Source organism: Pygocentrus nattereri, chromosome 10, assembly GCF_015220715.1.
Source record: "Pygocentrus nattereri isolate fPygNat1 chromosome 10, fPygNat1.pri, whole genome shotgun sequence".
NCBI lineage: Eukaryota > Metazoa > Chordata > Actinopteri > Characiformes > Serrasalmidae > Pygocentrus > Pygocentrus nattereri.
In genome coordinates this window covers 7037864-7051969 of record NC_051220.1, presented here as the reverse complement: position 1 = coordinate 7051969, position 14106 = coordinate 7037864, and the positions used below count along the sequence as shown (strand labels likewise).

Genomic DNA, 14106 nt, shown 5'->3' with positions numbered 1-14106 from the left:
TCACACATTCAGTTTAGAACAGATGTGGGTCACTGCGATGGCGTTCCACAGCTTTGAAGCTGGAAGAAATGTATTATAGAAATGTAATAGACTGTTAGTCTTCAGTCAGTGTTGTTACAGTCAGTGATGTGACAACTTTACTGAGGTTTTCAACATAACACTATGTTTTACATGTAAATTGCATATTAATATTTGTGCCTGGTTTGCCATCATAGTCACGACCTTAAATAGTAATAGTAGTACTCTTAGTAAAAGCTAAAAATGAACTTAAATGAAATAAAACTTTAAATATATATATATATATATATATATATATATATATATATATATATATATATATATATATAAACTATATTTAAAAATGTCATTTACCTTAAAGTAGTAATGACCCTTAAACATAAACTGCTGGGGAGGAAATGAGCAGAAAGTGAACACAAAAAAATAAAAATGTACACTTTATTACATGTGTGGTAGGTGTACCAGGAGCTGACAATAAAACCAACATAAAATGTTCATATAAGAAGATGAAATTGCTGACATGTACATTGCAGAACCCTTAAATGTATTATTATTATTATTATTATTATCATTATTAATTTAACGTGGTGCAATCTGCAATTTAGCACACAACTTTTATTTAACTTTCCTAATTAACAAGAGTTTTAGCATTTAAACCATTTAACCTTTAGGTTACTTATCACTAAGCTAAGTAAAATTGGCTTTCCACAAACTATCGATAACATTTTCACAGCTGTCTGCTTTCTTCATCATACCGCCTAAGCTCAAATGACCAGAATCTGTGATCCTCTTTAAGGCCCAGTCTCACTAGTGTTTGCAATTTGCAACCTCTCACTGGCCTCTGTAGGGGCGGCCCTTCTTACAGCAACAGGTTAAACACCACCCCGTCGAACATAGAGTGTTCCATAACTTTTGCACTGGCTGCACACAATAGTTGTGCATTAAAATGTGCAAAAGTGTGTTCTTGACCATTTGACTAGGGGGGCCAGACCTTTGCATATAACTGTAAATGAGCATTATTTTTGTGGGGTATAGATGAATTGGCCAGCTTGCTGTTAGCTCCTTATCTAACTGCAGCTGCACACCAGTCACTGCACTACCACCAACCATGCCCATTATCTACCGTCTTGATGAACGTGCAACGTATAATGTGGCAAATACCTGATATAATTTTGTTCACTTTTGTGTCTTTACTGTTTACAGTAGGCAAATTAGCCAGACTGCTAACTGCTATATTAGCTGTTTGGCTAACCGCAGCTGCATACAAGTCACTCCACTCTCCTCAGACATATATACAGTATATTTACCAATCAGTGCAGCACTCTCATCTCACGTATTTAGTCAGCTAATTTTGGGGTTTTTGCCGGTTATCAAGTTAGCTGCTTGCTATCTGCACCAAAATGGAGAATTTTTTGACATCACCAATCTGGACCAGTCTCGGTCACACTCATTTTCGCAACCTGCAAGAGTCACGTGTGACTGTGACTTTAGCTGCTTACTAAGCAGGAAGTTCAGCCCATACTTTAACCATCCTTTTGTTGTTTATTTGTTTATTCAGCATTGTGTTTACTTTTTGCGAATGATCGTCCAACAATTACGTAAACTGTAGCTCTATGCAGAGTACATGTCAGAGGCTTTGTTTCTTTGGTGTCATCTGGCCAGAGGTCAGGCCACTAGAAGTCCAGAAAACAAACACAGACACGCGCTTCAACAAGAAAAACAACAGAAAGAGCCTAGTAGCCTAAATATATGACTTGTCAAATTCAACTTTGTACTAATTCTACACATATTCATTTTATAGTCCATCTTCAAAAAGAGAAAAAGAGAAAGCAAGTAAACAAGAGGCCCAGACAAAAGGAAATAAAGGTATTAAAATGCTGGAAGGTGTAATTTTGTCACAAATGTATTCAAAGAAAAGCAGCAGGAATGAGCATCATCCTTGTCAACAAAAACTTGCGTCAAAATTGCCAGTAGTGAAAAATGTTTGGTTAATTTTGTGTGTGTGTAGATCTGTCAGTGTCTAGATAGAGGTTCTATCCTTTGTCAATGTTCTTGTTCTCTTAGATGTAGATCCGACCATTTATTCCAACTAATCTGCTAAGCATGGACTTTAATTAATGTCTTTTTTGATGGCCTAGTGCTTGATTAGCTGAGACGCATGTCTAAAGCTTTAGTAGGAACAAAGACGTTGACCTAAATTATACCTTTGTTGAGAAGACTGTGGACCACTGCTCTAGTCTGTACCATTTCTCTATTCAAGACTCTCCAGCTTTGGTCTTCGTGATATACCCTACGTGTAAAGTTTAGTTATAGCCATATGATAGCCCATGTGATCCAGGTTATCATGGTCTTCTGGAACATCTGGGCTCCATATCCAGATGTTTGCAAAGCCCATCAATTTAAAAAGAACTCTTCCCTGGAAGTCTGTAACATTTCTCCAGTCTCCAGGCTTGCAGGGTCTACAAAGGGTCATCCCAACTCTACTCAACACAGTATCTAATTAGTGAAATCAGGTCATGGTTTGTCTAGTTAAACACCAGTTTTCATCTTGGGGATCTACTTTCTTGCAGTTTAGTTTTTCACCCTATTTCACTGCTGTTCACCAGTGATTACGTTCCTGTTCTGGAGGGCAGGTGTTAGCATAGTTTTGTGGTTTCCTTGCTCAAACACACCTGTTTCAATCCATCTGTTAATCGCGTTTTGCAGTGTTTTGTGGGTGTGTTTCAGTAGGGGAATTATCAAACTGTGCTGGACACCCGCCTTCCAGGACCAGAGTTGAATACCTGTACTGAAGACCCTGTTGTTCCATTGTTTCCCCACCCGGTCCTGGGGATCTACTTCCCTGCATAGTTTCCAGTATTCAATCCTGATCCAGCTAATCAGGTAATTGTTAAGGTCTTAATGAGGTGAAAAAATAAAACTATGCATGAAAGTTGCCCCCCAGGACTACAGATGAAAACCTCTTGTTTAGTCTGGTGATTCCCATTCCAGTTTTTGGTGCCCCTAGACTGTTCACATTTTTGCACCTCCAAGCTTCCAACACATTTGAACCAAGCAATCAGGAACCAGACAGTTGGTACAGGTGTTCAGGGACCTGAGATACAGCAAATGAGGGCTGTCTGAGGACTGAGTTGAAACCATTGCTCTAGACTGTGACCTTTCCCTGTTTTCTTGTGTGTGAGTCAGTGAGGGTCTGTAACACTCCAACTGCTGTATTTTTTTCAAATATTTATGTTACGTATGTTTGGCCTCTTGGTCCCGGACCTCCTCAGAGCCGGATATCGTCCAGTGAGGTGAGACGCTGCCCGAACAGCTGCTCCTCATAGTCCAAGAGCTGTCGGAGAAAACCTGCATTGGGTGCAGCACATGTGCGCCTTTCTTTGAGCCAGCGGAAGGCATGAAGCAGGGACCAGCGACGCTGTTCCATCAGGAAACCCAGTGTCAACACCGAGCTACGGCTGCGGCCCAGGCTGCAGTGCACTAGGACACGCCCACCGGGTGATCCCGGAGACCCCCGAAGAACTGCTGCAATGAACCGGGAAGCTTCGGGAAGGGCCTGCCGAAGGTCCTGCTGGGCGTCATCACTGAGCCGTAGCCGCAGGTACCGCAGGACATTTGGGAAGGCGTCAGAAATTTCAGCGGTAGCATTGACAACATGTGTGATATGGAGGTTCTTGATGATGCGGTAATCGTGGGCCTGGGAGGCAGAACCTTGGTACAGCGCCCCCTCCAGGATCTCGGAGGGATATATGGTGAGTAGGCGGCGCTCAGACTCGAGAAGGACCATGCGTGGTGTGCACAGGAAGGGGTAGAGGGAGTGGAAGGCCGAAAATCCACCCAGTAAGATCACAGGGTCCATACCGAGAGCACTCAGTTGGAAGAAACAGTGCTGAAGAGTGGGGCTGTCAGCACGGGCTTCCTGACTGCCTACTAAAACAACACACAGTAAAGGAAAGAGAGAAGAAACACATGTAAATAAATTACCTTTTGTTAATGGATAAATTTGGAGAGTTTAGATCCATTGTATATGGGCTACTACAGTTAGCTTGTAGGGCTACATCTAAAATGGGCCTCATGCAACAATATCCTCCTAATTTTTTCATAAATTTGTTCTTGACAAAGGTCCTGTGAAAAAATCTATGTCAGATTCATGACATGTTCTTACACAGCAGAACCATTTGAGTGTCTGTAGATTCTATTCTTACCTAAGAACAAATCCCAAGTAAGAAAACGTTGGTGAATGTCGGAAAACTGCATAAGTTGGTTTTAAGAAGAATTTCTTCCTAAGAATGGTTAGTAAATGAAGCCCAATGTATGGCTGTGCTAAGACATTGTCTCCAATAGATGGCACTAGAATCTAATTTGTATAGTTAATGGGGCCTATAATCATCATCAGAACTGCCTACAATTTGTTCATGATTTACACCAGTAAATAATTTGCCAGAGCAACTTTTGTTTGTTCTAAGAAGAGAACCGGGAGTTTGGGCCATTCCTTAAATATACCCATTGTAGCTGTGATTAAATGAAAATCATTGTGTACAAGTTTTCAGTTCTACAATTTTGATGCAGATTTGTACTTAATACCTATTTCTGGAATGTGCTGCTGTAGTTTTAACTGGGGACCAGAATGTATTCATCTTCGAGTGTTTGAAGAGCATGCTACCTGGGCTGTGTCCCTCTTCTGCATATAGCAGAATAATGGAGAACTCCTGTAGCTGGACGCAGCTTATCAAACAGCCCAGCTCAGGGTGAATTACTGTCACACTTGCACGTGCCGTCACCAGATGACTCTGCTTATACCTGTGCACAGAAGCATTATTTTTTCCATATAAGTGGCTTTGGAAAAACACTTCTTAACTGTGCATTCAGACATGGAGATACTTCAATGGACATGTACAATAGGATTTACATTTGACAGACCTAAAAGCAGAAAACAATAAAATAATGAATGTGGCATGTGCAAACGTTTGGACACCCTTCCACTTGTAAAGACTCCAAACTTCACTAACTCATTGGAACAGGTCGAGATTAGGCAGGTCAAGAATTTTCATCAGGAATTGTCGACTGATTACAGTTCCAGAGCGAAATTAATTCTCTGACTCTTCAAACCTTGGGCTAACACTCAACCACCATGTGGTTCTATAAGCAGCTGAGGATCTGAAAACAAAAGTCATTGATTTCTACAAAGCAGGGGAAGGCTATAAAAAGATTTCAAAGTGGTTCCAGCTTCTAATTTCCACTATAAAGAAATGCCAGTCAAGGGTAACTGTGAAAGCTGAGACAACGTAAAAATGGAGCACTTTGGCCACGGTCACCAAAGGTATGTTTGGAGAAAAAAGGAGCAGCATTCTATGAAAAAAGGGTAAATTCATTATGCTTTGGGCCTGTGCAGCAGTAAGTGATACACGGATATAGAAGAATAATTTCCCCTATATATCAGAAAATTCTGGAAGCAACTGAATAGTCAGTCAAAAACTGAAGCTGAAAGAGGCTGGCTCCTAAAAAAGGGACAATGATCCAAAACTTACCTCAAAATCCACAATGAACTACTTCTAGAAATGCACGCTAAAGTCCTCAAGGTCCCTTGACTTGAGCATCACTAAAAATCTGTGAGTAGATTTTAAAGATGCGGTGCAAGAAGGCTCAAAAAACAGGAATAGAAAGACACCAGTCCTAAGCATTTAGTCCTAAGTATTTATATAAGACACTAAGTATTTAGGACTAGGACTTAGTAGGGTGTCCAAACTTTTGCACCTGTCACAATTGCTATATTTTTTTTCTGTTTTTAAATTAATTAAACATACCATAACTGTACATTAATCTTATTCATCTTTTCCTTATTCAAATATCGAAAGTGCCTATCAGAGTACAACAGATGAAACACATACAAAGTGGGTGGTCATGCACTATATTAAGAGCTTTTGTAAGTACAGTGGTCCTATAGAACTCGCTATGCTGCTTCTTCTGCCTACCTGTAAGATTGCCAGCCATTCTAATGATCCAAGCTAGGCTTTATCAGAGCAGAGGAGCGGTGTGTATTACCTGTCTGCGGAGCGGCAGTCCAGTATGAGAATGTAGTACGGGTCATGAAGTGCAGGCTCACCAGCTTCAGCGTTTAGCAGGTTATACACCTGTTGAGGGGTCACATAGCCCCTCTCTATGTTTGTTTTCTCGGGAAGAGCAGGAACCAACAGCTCCTCTAAACACACAAACACATACATACTCAGACAAATGCCAAGATTTTTTATTCTAGATGACAAACACCGATATTAGCATCTCAGTCTAAAAGCATCAAACCTTCATTGTTAGTCTGAGTGCCTGAGAGGTGTGAAAGCTTGGCCGTGCCATTCATCTCACTGCAGGGGGCACTGCGTTCTCCAGGCACGGACCTCCGAAGCCCAGTGGAGGAGACTAAACGGCATTTATCAGCCCTGCGTGGTGAGAGGGGAGGAGGAGGGGTGGAAAAGGTGGGAGGGAAGAATGTATGAAGGAGGATTATAGGAAAATAACACTTGTGGGTATACTTGTAACAATATGTAAATACCAAAGACTAATCTAACATTATGCTATTATAATACATTAGAAGGCATATCAAATACTATATAATACTATACCATATAATTTATACCAAAGACTTTCTGTCTAATGTGTAGTTTTGTCTGGACCCCTTTCTACACTAAATTATAAGGAATTTTAAGATAATGATATGCTGTGTCCATATTTCACCACCGTAAATTTGTCCCAGTTATATACTGAACACTAATTCAAACTGGCTTTAGTAGATATACTATGTAGCAGGGATATAGTCCAGTCTTGGTGATCTACTGCCCTGGAGAGTTTAGGCCCACTCTTAAATGCAGATACTTCTGAAGGCCATGAATTAACTGGAATTAGTTGGAACAAAACTAATATATTGTAATATATTCACATGCAGTAAATGTAAGTATAGGCATATGCGCCTCGCCATTCCCCCTCAAGAGAATCCCCAATACCGTCTTCTGTTACTTTATCTGCTAGAAAAAACAGCATAGACTAGCCTGGCCTGTAACTAGCTAAACCAGTATATGCTGTGTTTTGAAAACTGGTATGCTGGTCAACCAGCATGACCATGGTGGGTGACCAGCTGAACCAGCACGAGACCAGTATGAACCAGCTAGGTGAATATGAACCAGTATAAACCAGCATGGAATCTGCTTTTTCAGCAGAGTTCTTAGCTCAGATGAAGTTCATTAGCTTAGTATTTAAAATGCTTAGACTGGGTTTAAGGTAGCAAAGCACTTCGCCAATACAGCTTCATTACTTTGCTAGCTTGCTTGTTAGCTAAAGGCTACACTGCTAACAACAATACAAAGAAACACCCACCATGGTTCTAAACCAGACAGCCAGACAACAACGTTATTCATGAAGTACGTATGTTATGTTCAGATGTCTCACAATTTGTTTTGTTCTGCTTTACAGAGTTCGCGTGGCTAGATAATTAGCTCACTGTTGCTAACCTAGCTAAGGGTGAGCGCACACTGGGTCCTTTGGGATGATTTTGGTAAGGGCATGTTAAAAAATGAATAAAGTAGCCGTAGGATTTGTTAAATTATGCGGTGAGGAAACAATGAAACGCAATATGGAGCGGCACGAATGCTCAGTCGAACGCTAGCTAGCTAACCTAGCTAACAAGCTCAAGCTAGAACAAGAAGGTTAGTTAATACAACAGTGGACAGGAGCATATTTAATTCTGTACACTGAAATGTATAATAAAAAAAAAAACGAAAACCAAATGGACCAACAGGAAAACCAAAAAGACCAACAGGAGTACAGATTAGCATATGTTAAATTAGCATAGCAACATCATTTCATCACTTCCTGTCCGTACAAATTGGTAGTACATTATTTTTGTGTTCTATCCAGCCAAAATCTTACAATATTAAGATTAGAACACACTACGTACCTTATAGTATTAGTGTTTAGAACACTGGGACACACTTATTTATAATTTACAGTCATTAAACCTACATATTTTAGCATTTATTTAGTGTTGCTCTGAATGCACTTACCTGGACAGCACAGTGCCCATGGTTTAGGGTGGGAGGCATTCGGGATTCTTAGCCTTCTTCGCTGCTATGGGCCGAAAGGTAAGAGAGTCGGCAAAACCATCCCGACGCGCACATACACCCTCACACACACCTGAGAAGACCTCTCCTGACTCCAGTCACTCAGAAGGGTGAAGCTGATATCTGGCCATGGTGCTCATTTGTTCCGCAGGTGTGAAAAAAGTGAGTGCTCTTTTTTTCTTCCTTTTTATTCTTTCTTCCTTTCTGCCCGCTTGACCCTCCCCCCCTTTCTTGGCTCCTTTTTTTTGTTGGATTGCCATGGTAATGGTGCAGACTGAAGTGCTCTACAGGAACAGGGGGGAGCTGGACCTGACAGCTCCGAGTGTCAAACACTCACATGCACATACAAACACACAAACACACACCACACGCACACACAGTCATACACACCAAAACTGACACAAACATATCTAAATACTTTTTATGCAAAATGCAGCATCCAAATTGAATGTACATACATACACACATGCATATCGCTGTTGTCAGAAGAAAACCTCGTATCTCCAAAATTCTAGCTTTACAGGAGAAGATAAAGGCATACTCTTACTTTTCAAGGAAGTCAGTGGATCAGAATTTTTTCTGAATCATTTTGGGCCGTTTCTTTTAGTCCATTCATCATGAAATTTGTATACAGTGTAAAGGAAAACAGGCAATTTTAAATTATGTCAAAAAACAAAAACGTCAAAAATGGAGATACAAGGTTTTCTTCCAACAACAGCGATATATACATACATATATGGGTATTCATACATATATATATATGTGATGTAAACAAATTTAGAGTAGTTTAGTGTGAAATGCTTTGTTATAGAGAAACTTGTATATAATGGTGGCGATCCAGACATCCGAAGAGTCTATTGCCTCTAAAAGCTCCCCCACAGAAAGCAATAACATGAAATGATTACACGTGTGTTGTTTGACTTTTATAAACAGATCTGAGATTTTGGGTCAAAACATTGCAGTTGGTTCCGATTACCGCCATTGTGAACTATGCACCATCAAGCTAAACCAAAAACTGAAAATCGACAAAAATGGAGATACGAGGTTTTGTTCCGACAACAGATATATATATAAATATATATATATATATATATATATATATATATATATATATATATATATATATATATATATATATATATAGTATCTTACAAAAGTGAGTACACCCCTCACATTTCTGCAAATATTTTATTCTATCTGTTCATGGGACGATACTATAGAAATTAAATTTGGATATAACTCAAAGTAGTCAGTGTGCAGCTTGTATAGCAGTACAGATTTACTGTCCTCTGAAAAGAACTCAACACACAGCCATTAAAGTGTAAATAGCTGGCAACAGAAGTGAGTCCACCTCGCAGTGAACATGACCAAATTGTGCCCAATTGTGTGGTTGTCCCTCCCTGGTGTCATGTGACTCATTAGAGTTACAAGGTTCCAGGTGTGAATGGGGACCAGGGCTGTTAAATTTGGTGTTTTGGGTACAATCCACTCATACTGGCCACTGGATATTCAACATGGCTCCTCATGGCAAAGAACTCTCTGAGGATGTGAGAAATAGAATATTTGCTCTCTACAAAGATGGCCTAGGCCAGAGGGGATCTGAATCCTGACCCAGACGTTGTCCTATGCGGATCTGGACCTATAACCGATAAACTATGGATAACTATTTAATTTTGATGGGGTGGTCCTATTTTAATTGCTGTAACTTTTCTAGCCTTTATGTTACTGGTTTAGTGGCTCGGGAAACTCCTAGACCAATCGCATGTGTTTTACATATCACGTGACGGCACTCAGCCGATCAGATCTATGCATTACGATGAGCACTGAGACTCGAGTGAGTGACGCACACACAGGGGATGAACGAGGCAAGACACAGCACTTAGGATAGGAAAGTGAGTCAGAGGGAGGTTATTTCACATGGCTTGGTCTAAAAAGAGAAAACTGACAATAAATGTTGCTAAAATATAACTGAAATGTACTTTATTTGATTTGACATTCAGTTGTTGTAGATTCTGATAATACTACTAGGCTGCTTCAGTAAACAGTATATGGCCACTGAATCATGATGCAAGATCCGGACCTTTGCTTGAGGAATTTTTTTGGACCTTATTGAATTTCAATTAAACACCCCTATCCTAGGCTATAAGAAGATTGCTATCACCCTGAAACTGAGCTATAGCACAGTGGCCATACAATGATTTTCCAGGAAAGCTTTCACTTCGAACAGGTCTCGCCAGGGTCGACCAAAGAAGTTGAGTCCACATGTTCAGCATCATATCCAGAGGTTGGCTTCAAAAAATAGATGCATGAGTGCTGCCAGCATTGCTGCAGAGGTTGATGAAGTGGGAGGTCAGCCTGTCAGCGCTCAGACCATATGTTGCACAATGCAACAACTTGGTCTGCATGGCTGTAGTCCCAGAAGGTAGCCTCTTCTGAAGCTGACACACAAGAAAGCTTTTTTCTTTTTTTTCACAATTTGCTGAAGACAAGCAGTCCAAGAATACAGATTACTGGAACCATGTCCTGTGGTCTGACGAGACCAAGATAAACTTGTTTGGCTCAGATGGTATCCAGCATGTGTGGAGGCGCCCTGGTGAGGAGCACTAAGACAACTGTCTCTTGCCTACAGTCAAGAGTGTGGTGGTAGCATCATGGTCTGGAGGAGCTGCAGTTCATTGAGGGAAACAAGAATTCCAACATGTACAGAAGCTATAATAGATATAGTAGATATATATAATAGATAGATAATGACCCCAAACACACCTCCAAGATGACAAATGCCTTGCTGAAGGTAAAGGTGATTTACTGTCCAAGTATGTATATAAGTATCTGTGCAGCTCTGGTGAATTCCATGCCCAAGAGGCAGTGCTAGATAATAATGGTTGTTGCGGCTTGTGTTGCCAGCTATTTAGACATTAATGGCTGTGTGTTGAATTATTTTCAGAGGACAGTAAATCTGTACTGCTATACAAGCTGTACACTGACTATTTTAAGTTATATCCAAGTTTCATTTCTACAGTATTGACCCATGAAAAGATATAATAAAATATTAGCAGAAATGTGAGAGGTGTACTCACTTTTTGGAGATACTGTGTGTATATATATATATATATATATATATATATATATATATATACACAACCCCAATTCCAAGGGCATGTTTACCACTGTGTTACATCACCTTTTCTTTAAACAACACTCAATAAGCGTTTGGGAACTGAGGCCACTAATTGTTGAAGCTTTGTAGGTGGAATTTTTTTCCCATTCTTGCTTGATGTACAACTTCAGTTGATCAACAGTCCGGGGTCTCTGTTGTCGTATTTCACGTTTCATAATGCGGCACACATTTTCAGTGGGAGACAGGTCTGGACTGCAGGCAGGCCAGTCGAGAACCAGCACTCTTTTACTACAAAGCCACGCTGTTGTAACACGTGCAGAATGTGGCTTGGCATTGTCTTGCTGAAATAAGCAGGGACGTCCCTGAAAAAGACATTGCTTGGATGGCAGCATATGCTGCTCCAAAACCTGTATGTACCTTTCAGCATTAATGGGGCCTTCACAGATGTGCAAGTTACCCATGCCATGGGCACTAACACACCCCCACACCACCGGCTTTTTTTTTTTTGCTGGCTTTTGAACTTTGCGCTGATAACAATCCGGACAGTCCTTTTTCTCTTTGGCCCTGAGGACACAACGTCCATGATTTACAAGAACAATTTGAAATGTGGACTTGTCAGACCACAGGACACTTTTCCACTTTGCGTCAGTCCATTTCAGATGAGCTCGGCCCAGAGAAGCCGGCGGCGTTTCTGGGTGTTGTTGATATGTGACTTTCGCTTTGCATGGCAGAGTTTTAACTTGCACTTGTAGATGGAGCGACGAACTGCGTTCACTGACAGTGGTTTCCTGAAGTGTTCCTGTGGTAATATCCGTTACAGAATGATGTCGGTTTTTAATGCAGTGCCGCCTGAGGGATCAAAGGTCACAGGCATTGAATGTTAGTTTTCTGCCTTGCCGCTTACTTGCAGAGATTTCTCCAGATTCTCTAAATCTTATGATGATATTATGGACTGTAGATGATGAAATCCCTAAATTCCTTGCAATTGCATGTTGAGAATCGTTGCTCTTAAACTGTTAGACTATTTGCTCACGCAGTTGTTCACAAAGTGGTGAACCTCGCCCCATCCTTGCTTGTGAACGACTGAGCCTTTCAGGGATGCTCCCTTTATACCCAATCATGACACTCACCTGTTTCCAATTAACCTGTTCACCTGTGGAATGTTCCAAACAGGTGTTTTTTGAGGATTCCTCAACTTTCCCAGTCTTTTGTTGCCCCTGTCCCAACTTCTTTGGAACATGTTGCAGGCATAAAATTCAAAATGAGTGAATATTTGCAAAAAACAATAAAGTTTATCCGTTTGAACATTAAATATCTTGTCTTTGTAGTGTATTCAATTGAATACAGGTTGAAAAGCATTTGCAAATCATCGTATTCTGTTTCTGTTTATGTTTTACACAACATAACATTCCCAACTTCATTGGAATTGGGGTTGTATATAGATAGATAGATAGATAGATAGATAGATAGATGTCAAACCATTTTTGTCTTTTTTTCACATTTTTGCTATAATTTGAAAAAGAACGTTGCTCTTTACATTGTGTGAAACAGACAAAAACTCTGGTTCCATTGACTTACATTAAAAGTAAAGTATGTTTTTCCTTCTCCAAGTTACCATTTTGAGAGACAAGCTTTTGTTTTTTTGCACTTTTCCGCTGTAATGTTGTTCATGAATTCTATCTTGTCAGGCTGATATTGTGTCTTGTTCATCTGTATGTTGTACAGCACAGTTCTCACACTTGTCTGAGGTAAATGGTACCAAAAGCACACACATCCCATGATGCCACCAGGGTTGTTAGTCATTGTGTAATCGTTGATGTATTGTTGGAAGTCACTGGCCTACAGCTGATAGCATTATGGAGGCTTCTGTTTGCTCTGCTTTTCAGTGGTGTTTGTGTCAACATTATGCAAAACTTTATTTATTCAGGTAAAACTAAAAACAGATATGTGTGCAATATAAGACAATCATAATTATAGTATAATAAAAAGCTTGGTACTTGTAATCTGTTAATATTAGGCTACTGTTGTTATTTCTACTTTGCTTCATTTTAGGTTATGTTGCTACAAGTAATGAGGCTGAATCTGATCAGATTAGTTCTGTTCTCTGATATCTGCTTCAGTACTTTATGCTGGTAATGGCCCAATACTGATCCTGGGAATGCCATCTCTTATTAAAAGTAATGTTTGGAGATGCTGCCAACAAACATCAACCAACGCCTGTATCACATTCTACATAGAGTATCAAACCACAATGCTTTTTAGTGGCTAAGATCACTGTAAGAGCAATGGATTACTTCACTGAGAGACAGAGTAGAGGGCTGAGGTGGGGGTGTGGAGGAGGAGTGTCACTCACAGATGGTCCAGCCAAAATGTCAACCAGTGTTTATGTATGGAGCCTCACTGATGACATCCATTCTTCACAAAAATAATGCGTGTCCTCTTAAGTAAGTGTAATTAAGCCATGACTTTGTAAAGCATGGGAACAAGATAATTAAGTTGGGTCATGACTTAATAAGGTGTGGAAATGAGAAGATAAGTCATAACCACAATTTACTAAGGTGTGAGAACTACATAATTAAGTCATAGCCACAACTTAGACATGGGAACGAAATAATTAAGGCAAAATTTTTAATCAGTGTCTAGAGTGCAGGCAGCTCAGTTTAGGACCTGGACTCTTTTTTACAGAGCTATGCTGATGTTATACATGTAGAATGTGGTTTGACTTTATTGTGCTGAAATAAGCAAAGCCTTAAAAGGCCTGAAAAAGACGTTGTCTGGATGGCAGCATGTGTTGCCAAAACCTATATATATCGTTCAGCATTGATGGTGCCTGCACGGGTGCAAAAGATACCCATGCCATGTGCA

At 40.2% G+C, this 14106-nt stretch overlaps 1 protein-coding gene across 1 annotated transcript; it reads right to left on the bottom strand.

Moving 5' to 3' along the window:
- Positions 1 to 3286: 3286 nt before the first annotated feature.
- Positions 3287 to 8203, bottom strand: LOC108433298 (serine/threonine/tyrosine-interacting-like protein 1). Its single transcript, XM_017707764.2, has 5 exons — positions 8067 to 8203; positions 6316 to 6449; positions 6061 to 6217; positions 4682 to 4818; positions 3287 to 3948 (listed from the first exon to the last, which is right to left on the bottom strand). Exons 1-5 carry the CDS (start codon positions 8084 to 8086, stop codon positions 3287 to 3289), a joined length of 1110 nt encoding a protein of 369 aa, XP_017563253.1. The 5' UTR covers positions 8087 to 8203.
- Positions 8204 to 14106: the final 5903 nt, after the last annotated feature.

Bases quoted from the DNA above. Each gene is read 5' to 3' on its own strand.
- LOC108433298 (XM_017707764.2), bottom strand. From the start codon at position 8,086: ATGGGCACTGTGCTGTCCAG. The intron at 6,450-8,066 runs GTAAGTGCATTC...CTCACCACGCAG, and splicing joins ATGGGCACTGTGCTGTCCAG to GGCTGATAAATGCCGTTTAG. The intron at 3,949-4,681 runs GTAGCATGCTCT...GTGTTGTTTTAG, and splicing joins AGAAGAGGGACACAGCCCAG to TAGGCAGTCAGGAAGCCCGT.